The sequence below is a fragment of the Strongyloides ratti genome, assembly GCF_001040885.1.
Source record: "Strongyloides ratti genome assembly S_ratti_ED321, chromosome : X".
Taxonomy (NCBI): domain Eukaryota; kingdom Metazoa; phylum Nematoda; class Chromadorea; order Rhabditida; family Strongyloididae; genus Strongyloides; species Strongyloides ratti.
Genome location: NC_037309.1, coordinates 66,444 through 80,823, shown reverse-complemented (window position 1 = coordinate 80,823; position 14,380 = coordinate 66,444). Strand labels below are relative to the sequence as shown.

Below are 14,380 nucleotides of genomic sequence, written 5' to 3'. Positions count from 1 at the left end.
TGAAAAAAAATTCAATTAAAATAATTTTTAATGTAGTGTGAAATTAGAAATAAAAATTTCTTAAATTATTTTAAAAATTTACGAAATATTAAATTTAATATATAATTTTTATCTTAACAAAAACTTTTCATTTTTTTAACATTTCTTGAAATATTTGAATATTTTGGTAAAAAAATACATAAAGCTATAACTTGAAATGATGCAAAAGATACCATTAAAATTATCGCTAACCAATATGAATAATTTGACATGCATTTCATTTCAGATTCCTCTGTTTCATCCTTATAATCATTATATTTTTTTTCAAAATTTTTTTTTATTCTTGATTCTAATATATCAGCTTCTTCTTGTGAATCAACAATTCTAATTAATCCAACAACATCAAGTTCTGGATACTGACCTTCTGGTGTATTTATTAATCTATATGATTTTTTATTTAATTCAACCATATTTGTTCCATTAGCTGTTAAAGTTATTGTTCTTCTAAATCTTCTAATATATCCATTTGATGAAGGATTATAATCATGACTATTTACATTTGTAGTCTTTGTTATTTTTTCAACATTTAAATCATTTTTTTTATTATTTATATCATTATAATTTAAATTTGTATTTTCAGAATCTATATCTTCATTAAATGATTCATTTTTATGCACTAATACACCTTGTTCTCTTTCTTCTACTGTAGGACATAATGATGGAGGCTATAGAGAATAATATATAAGAAAAAAAAAATTGATAAACTTACTGTTATATTTTTACATTTGTTTGAATTATTTTTAAGACATAACCTTATTTGACAAGTAAATTTTGTTAATGTATTTTCAGCAAATTTAAAAACATGTGTTTTTTGATAAGCTGTTTGTAGATCACTTGTATATTCTGGAGTTGGTAAAACATATTGATCAACTCCACATCCATTTTGATCAATTATTAATATTTTATTACCATGAAAATCTTCAACATAACAATTTTGAACTAATATTCCAACATTTTCATTATTACATGTCCATACATGATATGCTACTTCACCAATTGTTGTATAATGAATATTTGGGCCATCTTTACTTCCACGTCTTATAGAATAACTACATTTTGGGACACTTACATCATCAAACATTGGTTCTAATTCATTAGGTGTTGCATCACTAACAGATAATGTTTGTTCTAAATTATTAACAACATTTGATTCCATATAAACACATTGAGCACAATAATATTTATCAGATTCTGTTACAAATAATGGATGTAATTGTACAGATATACATATTCGTTGAAGTATACCATTTGGAGATGACATATTTTCAGATGTCATACCACATTTACCATGAGGAAATGATATATGATTCATATTATAAACAGCACAATCACTATCTTCTAAAAAATTGTCAGCATAAATTACAGAAGGATTTGTTAATGTTGTTTTAATTTTAATTGTAACACGATCAGGTTCACATGTTACAATTGGAGTTTCAATAATTTCATTTGGAAATTTATAACAATAACCATGATAAAATAAATTAAAAAATAAATAAAGAATAGAAAAGTTTGGAGTCATAATAAAAATTTATAAATGAAAAAAGATTTAATGGATTGATGAAATGTTACTTTGATTTATATAGAGAATATCTCACAATATCTTTCAATATTATAACTTATAATTGTTTTTACTGATGATACTTAATAACTCATTTATATTGTTTTTAAATATTTTAATATAACTGTTTTCCTCTTCTGCTTAACAAATTATTTTCTTTTACCCTAAGGCATGCTACTTATTTTTGGTAAATGTTACTCAATTATAATAAATATAAAAAGAATACTTTGCTTCACTTTCATTTGCTTGATCCTGTTTGATAAGTACTTATAACTATTTAATAATTAAAAAGACTTATAAATCAATTGAATAAAAATATTAAAACATTTGAAGGCCATGTTTATAAATGTCTATTTTGCCATTTTTATAAAAATCTTTACAATTCAATTATTATATCACACATAAGTAACATTTTGTTAAAATCACTCAAAAACTATTGAAAATGTATCATATTTTAAGGTGTCATTTTAATATATATATATGTATAAATTTTTATTATATTTACACCATTATTATTTATATTGTGAAACTTAAACGTCAATCTTACATTTATTATAAATTATATATAATAATAAAATTGAGTGACTTTTATTTTATTGAAAATTAAAAATATAAAAATGGTTCAATAGATATAAGATTACATGATAATCATAAATAATATTGAATTAAGTATTACTTTTAAAAAAGTAATATTATAAGTTTTAACAAAAGAATATTTTTCAGATTCTTGAGTAAATATAATATACAATTACATTATGAAGTATAAGTTATAACACGAATAAAGGAGTACTGATATGAATATATTTGTAAATAAATTTTTAATGACTCTTGGTCATTTTGTTGTATTATATTTAGTTATAAATATTTTTTTATATTATTTTAAAAATATGAGTTTTATTATTAAATTATGTTTTATTCTTTTATTTTTTTTTACAATACTAATTAATTGTTCAAAAAAATGGTCAAATGGTAGGATACCATATATCTTAGATCAAAAATTAAGAAAAAATAATTATCAAAAAAAATCATTATTTAATACATTAGTAGATCTAAATAATTTTACATGTTTAAAATTTATTCCAAAAACAGAAAATGATACAAATTATGTTGAATTTAGATATTATTCAAGAAATCCAAGGTATGTAATGTTATGATAATAAGTATACATATTTTTAGATGTTGGAATTTTTTAACATATACAAATGGTTTAAATATTGTGACTGCAGGTCCATCGTGTCTTACACAAAATAGTTCTGTTTATAGGCATATTTTTACGGATTGTGATATTCAGTATATTAATTTATTTTATAATTGTCCCAAATTTATTCCTCAAATGTTAGATTGTGACTCATCATATACAATACCTATAGATAAAAAATTAAAAAATCACTATAAATTTAATGAAAAAAAACAAAAATGGACATCATCAAAAAATATGATAAAAAAAATTCGTTCACAAAATACATTTAATATAACAAATTTTGCATCAGAATATATTAAAAATTTAATAAAATTATATAAAGAAAAAAATAAAATACCATCAAAATTAACTACAACAGAAAAATATCCGTTATCTACTATTAAATCTACTACTATGTATATTACTAAAACAACACCATTTATTACCACAACACCATTAATTTTAACTACAACGATAAATAATAATATTTTACAGGAGACAACTACAACAAAAAAAACAAATATTACCAATGATATTTGTGAAATAAATTGTAATTTTAATGCTTTTCTTAAAAGATTATTTGTATTACATAATGAAAATTTTTATGTTAGAGATACAATGCTAGAATCTGATACATTATCACTTAAACAATTACAAACGGATAATTATTTAATAAAAAGTAAGATTAATATTAATATAATTATTATATTTTTTAGGTGGTGAAGCATTTATTGCAAACAGTGAAAATAATGGTATATGTTCATGTACAGTACCATTATATCGTTTATTTAATAGTATAATATGTAAGTTGTTATTATATTTTTTTTTTCTATAAAACTAATAGCTGATCATTTTTATACAACAAATGAAACTGAATTAAAAAGTGCAAGAACATTAAATGGATATAAATTTGAAAAAATTGAAGGTTACTGTACACAAAATTTTGCATGTGGTGCATTATTACCACTTTATAGATTTTACAATCCATTAATTAGTGACCATTTATATACAACAGATGAAAAAGAGATGCTATTTTATAGAAACAATTTAATTCATGGATATTTTTTTGAAAAAATTGAATGCTATCTATGGGATAGGAAAGATGTTATAAAATATTGTAGCAAATAAATTATTATATATTTTTTTATAAAAAATTTCTAATTGTAAAGTTAATATTATAAATACAGTAAATATCAACAACAAAATTTTTTTTATATTTTAACAAATTTTACTATCTAACAGATCACATATTATATTTAGAAACTTTTTTATGCTAATTGATTTTAATACTCCTGTTGAAATTTGCAGTTTTATTGATAAACATAAACATTAAAATAATACTATATATTTTATTATATATTAATTAAAATATATTTTTGTATTAAACATAAATGTACTAAAAATTGTAATCTGCATACTTTTTTTTTTTCTTAAGTTTTATAATCTAGACAATTAATTATTTATAAAATAAATAACATGTTTTAAAAATTATAAAAAAAAAGTCATAACTATTAATGATGTCATTTATAAAACAACAATTCTTTCAATAAAAAAATTTTTTATTTTTATTAGTATATTACAAGAAAATGTTATCTTAATATCTTTTTAAAATTATTATTTGCTGTCTCGATTTATTTATCGCATCATAACTAAAGAGTTTTATTCTTTACAAAACTAACTTGTTAATTAATTTTTATTATAGTCTTATTCATAATTTATTATTTTTACAATTTATATTAATTAAAAAAAGTTTTTATAACATTGAGCAATAAGGTATTTCTTTTATAAAATGTATCTATTTACTATACTATATTCGTAATGTTTGCAATAAATAATACAAAAAAAAAACTAGTGATATAAAGTAGAAAAATGTTCTCCTTTAATAAAGTAGTCCATTCAATGTATCCTTTAACAATTATTTCATTTCATACTAAGTAATACTAAAACATGTAAAATAACAAAAATATATAACTTACGAAATGTGAAAAAAAAAATTGTATCTCTAAATTTTTTTTTTCACTTTAAGATTTATTTTTTATATAAAGTAAAAAGTTTATTGTACATAATTAAAAAAAAAACTTAATATGTTAAAAATTTAAAAAATTCATTAAACTAATAAATAATTTTTGTTATATTAATGTAATTTTACTTCAAAACAATTGCCTAATTTGAAGAATTAAAAAAAAGAATGTATATAATGAAATCAAAGTTAATAAGTTTTTTTTAATTTTGTTTTGTAAAACGATTATTTTCCAACACAATTCATTCAATTAAAAAACTAAAAAAAGAAATTTATGTTAATAAAGATAAAATTTTAATGTATCATATAGAGCGAAAACATGATAAATAAGAAATTTTAAATGAATCATACAAAAAAAAAATTTAAAGTTAGTAAAACAATGTTAAGGTTAATTAATAAAAAATTAATAGAATTAAGTTTACTACTTACAAATTTTTGATACATTTAAATGCCACTTTTTAAAAATTTTGGGATGTTAAAATGAAACATTTGTATGATAAATAATATTAATTTATGTTCCCTTTTTATTTGTATATGAGAAATATTAAAAGTTTTAGTGTGATCAAATACATAAAAACTGAAAAAAGAGATGTTAATTAACATGAAATAAAACATTTTATCGCTTATTTTTGCAATTAAATTAACAAATTTATGTTAATTTTAATCACCTAGTAGTTAACATATCTTGTACATAATTTTTTTTTAAATTAAATAGTGTTTTTATTACACTCATTTATTTTTTATATGTTACATGATGACAGAAAATTAAATGTTTACTTAATGAAATTTAATTTTATTTCATTCTTAAACAAGATGTAAAAGGGAACAAATTTCTTGTACCTTAAAAAAATAAAAAAATTGAGTAAAAAAAATAATCTAAAATTAATTGTTTTAAATATACAAATTTAAAGATAAAGTTGATATATCTAATTATTACTAAAGTATTTATGTATATACTATATCCTTAACCGTTAATTCTATTTGTATATCTAATAATGTTATTTACATTCACAAAACATTCTATTCTTATAAAATAAATACATAAAATTTTTCATTAACTAAAAAAAAAATTAGTAATAATAAGGTATAATAATTTTAATATAAAACTAAAAGTTAACAATTTGAAATGATTTTTTTAACTATATATAACTTACTATCTATGATAAATATCTTGACTTTCATTTCTTACTTTTTCAATTGTATTATATCTAAAATTAATATTTTAAAACATAAGAAAAAAGTTAAAAAATAGTAAATGAAATTTATTTAATAAGAATGAAAAAAGTCATTTAAAATAACAATAGAAAAAACACCATCAACTACATATATCATCATTTGTAGAATAATGCTTATAATGTAACAAATTTTGTCAACAATAAAATGTATAAAACAAATCATGAATATGTTTAGAATGTTCTGGAAAAGATTGTAATTTATATAAAGATTTTGTGCTAAAATGAAATTGATGATAACCTTTATAATTTAACTATTTTTATAAATATTTTTTTGTTTAAAATTTAGTTGAGATTTGAGAAATAATGTTAACATAAAATATAATAATGAGGAAAAGTGGCTGTTTTGGAGAATGTAGGTTTTTATAATTTATATTAAATTTAATAATTTATATAAATTTAAATTTTTTTTTATGGAAGAAGAGTATCAAATGTATATTTATCAAAACAATGTATTTTTACTAGCTGGAAAATAGATATTGTTATTCTGGAAAATAAAATTGTAAAAATCTGGAAATATTATTGAAAAAAGAACTGTAAAGATAATTTTAAAATACTTTATTAAATATGTGAATATCGGTCGTACCTAGCATTATCAAAACTTTTTTAACTTTGGTGTGAATCAACTTCAGTGAATTATTCATGAAATTTTTATAAATGTCAAATGTACCTGATAATCACTTTATAAGTGTGGAAAATAATTTTTTTTTCAAAAATCCAACATTCAAGTAATAATTGGAAATAATAAAAGTACAACAATCTTTTTAGATCAAATTTTTTCAAGAAATTAACAAAGCTTGGTCCTTGTTTTCATTGTAATTTTTAATTTCAAAATATAACAAAAAAGTATTTTAAAAAGTTTAAAGTATGAAATTTATTACTTGGGTAAATGAAGACCTAAAACCGTAAAAATAAATATACTATGTTTCTTTAACCTTTTAAGAGATACGTTCACGTTGGAAATAATTTTTAAATTTGAAGTGTTATTGAAATACATTGTCAAATATTTTAGCGCGTTTTTTATATCTAACTACTAATAGTTTAAGATATAAAACTATTTTGTATGTAGGTTTTCATGTAAAATTAATTTGTAGTGGATACCAAAAATTTGCCTGTTTTTATATTTTATTTGAAATTAGAAACAAGATAAAAGAAAAATGTTTTTTAAATTTCCACAGCTACTCAATTTTTATTTATGAAATGAAACTTATTATATAAACATAGAATTATCGTTAAAAGGTTAGTTTAGAATAAATTGTATCTGTAAAAATAACTTCAATAATTTAAGTGATTTACAATTTAACCTCTGACATTAGTTCTGGAAGAATTGTTTTTATTGAACTTTTGAAATGAAATTACACTTTAAAATTAGTCTATGAAAAAAATAAAAATTTTAAATATAATCATGCCTATATCATAAACAAAGTTGGAGGGGTTGTGATAATACATAATTAGAAATGAAAGTGTATTCAAAATTAAAATGTAAACTGTACCTGACATTATCAAATCTTTTCTAATCTCAGTGAGAATCACCAGCATCTAAAAAAATTATGGACATTATATAAATAGCAAGTAATTTTGATAATTATTTTTTAAATGTAATTATAATGTTAAAATAACTATTAAGCATTATCTATTTAAAAAGTAATCAAAGATAAAAAAAGTTACATTAATTACTTTAAACATAACTAAAATTTTTAAATTGTTATCTATTTTAAGGATATAAAATGTACGTTTTGTTATTATATAGTAATTGAAGATAGTATATAAAAATGAAAATCTATTTCATTATTCTTAAATGTTATAAAATCTATTTATAAAAATTTTTTTAATATTGAAAATGATGTTACCAATCAAATTAATAATTTTATGATAATCTCAATGAAAGAGTAAAAAAATGTAATATAATCAATGTTTATTTTATTATATATATTTTTTTTATTAAATAAAAATTTTAAAATATTAAATTTATAAGTATTATCATTTTCTAATTTACTTACATTATGAAAAAATTTAAAAATGTTTGTTCTTAATTATATACTGACAATTCCTCCATAGGAACAAGAGAAATCATTCAAAGGTTTTGAAGAAAAACAATCTGACAGTAACATTTTTTATCAATAAAATATGTTTAATATAAATTATTACAATTTTATTATAACTTTAAAAAAGAAGTCGTAAAAGGTGAAATCAAATAATGTTGAGATATTTTTCGTTTTATAATATTATTATACTTTAAAATAATAAAATATATATTAGATAAAAGGTTAAGGTATTAAATATGTAATTAATTTTTAATATAAATAGTTCTCCAGCATCAAAAGAAATTAATAAAGAATATCATATTGATAAAAAAAAATGTTGAAACTATTATTTAAAAATTATTTTATTTGCTTTATTGACACATAAAAAATTTTTTATACAATTTATAACATCAAATTATAAAAAAAAATGAAGTATGCTTACTAATGTATACCAATGATTTTATTGGAATTGCTAAAGATGTTATGCTAACTCATAAAAAATAACATTGCATATGTTGTTGAATTATCAAATGCTTTGAATATATCAGAAAAAGATATAAATAGTGTTTATTTTCTAATTGTACATTCTCTTGAACTAAATAATAATAATGTTGTCTATAATGTATTATAATTTGATACCTAATGAATATATTTTATTTTAATACAGAGCAATAACTGGCATTTCAACAACATAGATATTATTTGATACAGAAATTATAATACATTTTGAATGTAATATAATGCAATAATTCTTCAACTAACAATTGTTACTATACTTTTAACAATTATGGATAAAACTTATTAAAGAGTACTTGAATTAAATCTGAAAAAAGAATCATTTTAGGCTTCGAATGTATTATAATAAAAAATTTTCATTAGAAATATTAAAAAATTACATTGAATAAATGTAAAGTTTCTTATTTCTTAAGGTGTTCTATTAAATTCTACTAGTAAATAGATTTTAATTATTTTTTTAGGTATCCTATTTTTTAAATAATATAGATTAAATGAGACTTGTGGTGCTACAAATATTACAAAATCATCATATATATCAATAGGATACGTTGAAGCACTATTTATTTTAATAAATTAAACTTGAAAAAATATTCGAAAATTCAATAAAAACATTCTAGTATAACACCTTGAGTTGAAAATTTAATTAAAGGAGATAATGTTTGTAAAAAATATTTTAATAATCTTCAAAATAAGAAAAATTTCATTATCATTAATGATAAAAAGATAATTTAGCACAGGGGATATTGGAAAAATCAAAAATAGTACAACAAATGAAATCCTCGAAAAAAAGATTTAATAAATACAAGTCACACAAAATATGTATCATAAAAATTAAAGTTAAATTTTATCACTCATAATTTTATGGCCAAAATCTGTTTAAGTTAATTCATAATAAATCACATACTGCTACATTAATTGTTCCAAATGAAATCTTTTCAACAAAAATTGAAAAAAAATGTACTGACAAGCATTCTATTTCACAATGATATTTCTTTTGATTCCATACAGATACATCTAACTAAAAAAGTTCATAATAGAATATTCTTTTACAGGATAATTATAAGTAACATTTTTTAAGTATTTGGTTTCATATACTTTCGTTATGTGCTAGTGATACATTTGACTTTATATAGAAAACATCTTCACAAAGACATATTTAAAAAATTCAGTTCTCTTAAATCAAAAAAACCATTGAATATAATCATTCTAAACTCCAAGTTTTCTTTTCTTGATCTAAATTTAATGAGCATCACAACAATCATTCATTTTGTCATAGTCATTAAAATTCATAAAGAATATATATAATAATAGATCCCTCTTTCCCGACATAAGAATTGAAAATGATTCAAAAAAACAACTTTATTTTACATAACATATTAAAATAATCTTTTGATTTCCTTTTAACACAATACTTTTAAAAAACAGAATAATAATATCTGGTATATTTTCTTTCCTAGTTTTATACAATAATAATTCATTAAATATCATGCCAACAGAACAAACACCTTAACTTTATTTCCTTAACATCATGATCCTCTAGTACTCACTTTCAACAAAATAATTGGTAATCTTAATTCTTTTAATTTGGCTCCCTTAAAATAGCTACATTCCATAAAAACATTATAGCTTGCTAGTACAATAACATGTGTTATTAAAAAAGCATTAAATTTTTAAATCATCAATAAAAGATATCAACAAAGCCTTTTATCATAAAATATTTCTGACATATTACTTTTAAATGTAGCAATATTTCATGCTACTTAGCAAACTGCAAAATAAATTTAACTTCTAAAAAATGATTAGAAATTACAGCAAAAAATAAGTAATATCAGAATCAAATCTGATATCTTAAAAAAAAGGGTTAAACATTTTATTTAATAAAAATTTTCATAAATAATATAATTATTATTTATATGTACTTCTGTTACCATTCCAACCTCTAAAAGAACTGTTATGCTCAACATCTATTTATTTATTTCATATTTATTATCGCTGTACAAACTGCATAATATACAACTAATCCAAATTAATGAAGAATATTTTCTTCTCAACTTAACTTTGATACTCCATATTTGTTATATTTCAGCTCTAGTAAAATAGATAGCAGCTATAAATAACCCAATCTATCAGACCCTCATTTTTTTATCCAAATAAATCATTTAAATTTATTCTTGACTTTGATTACTATAACAATTCCAAATGCCATACATAATGTTAACCTGAAAATATTTTAAAATAATAAAATATATGAATGTTACTTGTTTTGTATACTTCTTTTATAAAAACAAAGATTGAATCCAATATATTAAATAAATTTTAGAAATTTAATTCTATTGTAGCATTTCAAAAACATCAGCATTTTCATTAAGAAATAGTTCAACATTTTAGAACTAAATATAATTTCACATGTTTCCTTTTATTCTGTATGAAATTTAAGAAAATGGGAGTCGTTACCTTATTATAAATATTATTCTTCTTTATAGTTATTTATAAATATATTTAATAATAATCTATTAAACAATGATATTTTGGAGCAAATAAATTATTTGTTTTACTAAAATATTTTGATTGGTAATCAGTAAGTATGAAATATTATGGTTAATATATATTTTTATATCAGTAATAACATTATTAAAAAAGAAAATTTAACAAGTAACGAGATAATATTAGGAAAATAAATTAAAGGTAAGTTTGTTATGCTTTAAAACTTATATTCAATTTAGATAAAATTGTACAAAATATTAGAAAATAAAATTATTGTGTATTTTTTAATTTATCAATATATTCTTTTAAATTAAATAAAAACAATCTTAATAGACAATGTTTTAAAAGAATGGTAATTTTAATTGTGTAAGTAAATTTTCTTTGATTTTAATATTTTTTTTTAGATTCTTAATGAAAAAATGAACACTTGTGTAACATTCAAAATTTTGTTGGATTGAATTTTACGAGAAAGAAATAAAAATATAATAATTCATTTTATATTTTTCATTATTTGCTTAAAAATTTATTTTTAATTTATATTTATTTCTAAAGATTTTGTAGCGATATAAAAAAAATGTTTAACAAATTGTTATTTTAATTATAAATGTGTAATTTATATATTCAATTTTACATTTTTCTTAACATAATTTTTTCAAATAAAATACTTAATTTGAAACAATTGTAAAAGATGTAATCTATGTTTTAAAATAGTAGTGTTGACTAAATTTTATATCCACTAACGTACTAGAAATGTTTTTTGAATATTTGAGTACTATAAATATGTATTTTTTTGTTTAAAACTACATTGTTGATTTAATGAAATTTTTTATGCTAAAAAAATAATGAAAAATAAATAATTAAAAAATATTTTAAAATAAAAATTATAAAATAAACTTTTTTTGGAATTTAAATATGCCACTATATAAATTCAATAGCCTTTAAAAAAAGATGAATTTTAAATATAATTAACAATGTACCAAAACTAAAACTTCAAAAGTTATAAGGAGTCAAAGTTAAAAAGAAAATGAGGAATATTTTTTTCTAAAAGATGACTTTTATGATAAAAATTAAAATATTTAAATAAAAACAACTATTTTAGATCAGATTTTTACAAGAAGTCGATTAAAGATGGTCTTATCTTTCTGTGACTTCTAGAACTCAATATATAACAAAAAATGTGTTCTCAAAAAGTTTCAAGAACAAAGTTCATAACTCAAGTATATGAGAACTTAGAGCTATGAAACCAGATGCGCTGGACTTCTCTAAGAATTCTAGGTATAGTCCACGTTGAAAACTTTTTGAAAACTTTCAACCGTTCTTGAGATACAATGTTTGGTATTTTTTCGCGCCTTATCTTTTATCATCGTTTTTTATATCTCAAAAACTATTAGAGATATAAAAATATTTTGAAGGTAGACCCTACATGAAAACTAAATTGCAGTTGATTCCAGAAAACTGCTTTTAATTATCTTTATTTTAAAGGAAGATAAAGCAGAAGGCGGAAATTTTTTCTAAATATTCATTGTTCTTGTCATTATATACCACGTTTTTTATTATATTACCTGTTTATATCTTTACTCCAATATAACATTTTATAGTGGTATTGGTATCATTTGATTCTCCATTATATGTATATATAAAATAAATTATTTATGTAAAAAAATTTCTATTATATTTAAAGATTCAAGATTGATAATAATATTTTCGATTCGACTTCTAGCATAAAAGGTAAAAAAAAAACTTTTTTTGGAATTAAAAAATGATATGCCACTCATTTGATAGCTTTTGAAAAATAATGAACTTTAAATATAATGAAGGCTATACCAAAATCAAAATATGAGAAGTTATGATGAGTCAAATTTGGAGTCGAAAGTGAGGAATATTTTTTTGTAAATCTCGATTGTTATAATAATATTGTAAACTTTAAAAATAAATATTTTATTCTAAAACATTTTTTTACGAGAAATTCATTAAGGTTATTTACATCTTTATAAGATTTTTAAAATGATGTTATGATAAGAAATATGTTTTAAAAAAAAGTTTTAACAAAAAAAAGATAGTTGAATTGTATTAAATTTATGTGTGCAAATTAATATTTTTGTTATTTTTTTTATTGTAATAGGAATTTAATTAAATATAAAAAAAAAAAGTAATAGAGGTTGTACTAATAAAATTTTTTTTGTCAACATATTAGAAATAATAATAAATGATAAAAAATATAAAGTTATTGTAAAATTGTACATATATCTGGTATAAAATGTTTATATTACACAGAATGATGGAACACTCTTTTTAATTTTATAGATTTTTTGGTATAAATAAAAAATCATTATTATATTTTAATGAGTTATGCTTATGTATGAATAAGTAAATATAAGATAGATATCATTTCAAAATGATACTATATGCGTTTTTTGATAATAACTTGAACTATTTTCTTTGTTTGTATAAAAGCAATCTAAGATGATCAAAAGTAAAAGTTTTTCTCTTTATGTAAAGATTTCTTTTTTTAAACTTAAAAATTTGGTAGATGTCTTAAGAATCATGTCAGAAGTAAAATAAATTTTTTCAGATTCAAAATATTAGGTCATTTGAAAAGTTTTGAGCCTAAGGCATTAGTCATTAAAAAATAAAACCAATATATAGCCTATCTTAAAGAGAAACTTTTTTTATCACTATAAAAAAAACCCTAACTGATAAGACAATCTTTTTTATCAGTTATTAATATTTAAAATCATTCGATTTTTAAATATTTTCTACCATGGAAAAATTTGAAAAAAGTCCGTTAAAAAAAACTTTGTAAAAAAGAGCTTAAAAGCCACAGAAATTTTCAAAAACATGCTAAACGTATCAGGAGAAGATTCTCTTTCTAATGGCACTATTAGGATATGGATATCTGAATTCAATCATGAAAAAACAAGCTTAGAAAATGATCTACGTAGTTTCGTCTTAAAAATGCAACGACCAAAGAAATCATTAAAAAAGTCCACGAAATGATAATGTATGATAAAAAATTATTAGTCAAGGAGATAGCTGAGAAGATGGAGATTTCTGTGGTATAAAAATATTATATAAAAATTGAAGAATTAGAGATGAAAATAATGTCCGCAATATGGGTGCCGCATTCACTGAAAATCGATAAAAAAAGCACCAGAGTTCAAATTTCAAAGAAAATTTTGGAGCTTTTTTTGAAAGATAAAAGGAATTTCATTAAAAAATTTTTAATTAAAGATAAAATGTGGATTCTCTACAACAATCCTGAGACAAAAAAAATAGTCAAAAGAATGGAAAAACCCTAATTTTCCACCTTCGAAGGAGGTTAAGTCA

At 20.0% G+C, this 14,380-nt stretch overlaps 3 protein-coding genes across 3 annotated transcripts in view; 1 reads left to right on the top strand and 2 right to left on the bottom strand.

Moving 5' to 3' along the window:
• Positions 1-113: 113 nt before the first annotated feature.
• Positions 114-1,558, bottom strand: SRAE_X000001500 (Zona pellucida domain-containing protein; the record flags this gene model as incomplete). Its single annotated transcript, XM_024644308.1, has 2 exons — positions 114-704; positions 749-1,558. The coding sequence occupies 2 exons, from the start codon at positions 1,556-1,558 to the stop codon at positions 114-116; spliced, it is 1,401 nt and encodes a 466-aa protein (XP_024509880.1).
• A 926-nt stretch (positions 1,559-2,484) lies between these two features.
• On the top strand, positions 2,485-3,905 carry SRAE_X000001400 (Astacin-like metalloendopeptidase; the record flags this gene model as incomplete). Its single annotated transcript, XM_024644306.1, has 4 exons — positions 2,485-2,735; positions 2,774-3,456; positions 3,494-3,580; positions 3,622-3,905. The coding sequence occupies 4 exons, from the start codon at positions 2,485-2,487 to the stop codon at positions 3,903-3,905; spliced, it is 1,305 nt and encodes a 434-aa protein (XP_024509879.1).
• A 3,643-nt stretch (positions 3,906-7,548) lies between these two features.
• SRAE_X000001300 (Hypothetical protein) overlaps positions 7,549-14,380 on the bottom strand; it is a gene marked incomplete at both ends in the record, with an annotated part of 11,379 nt that continues 4,547 nt past the window's right edge. The window contains one exon of the mRNA XM_024644305.1: positions 7,549-7,568. Coding sequence (XP_024509878.1) covers positions 7,549-7,568 — 20 coding nt within the window. The remainder of the gene's footprint in view (positions 7,569-14,380) is intronic.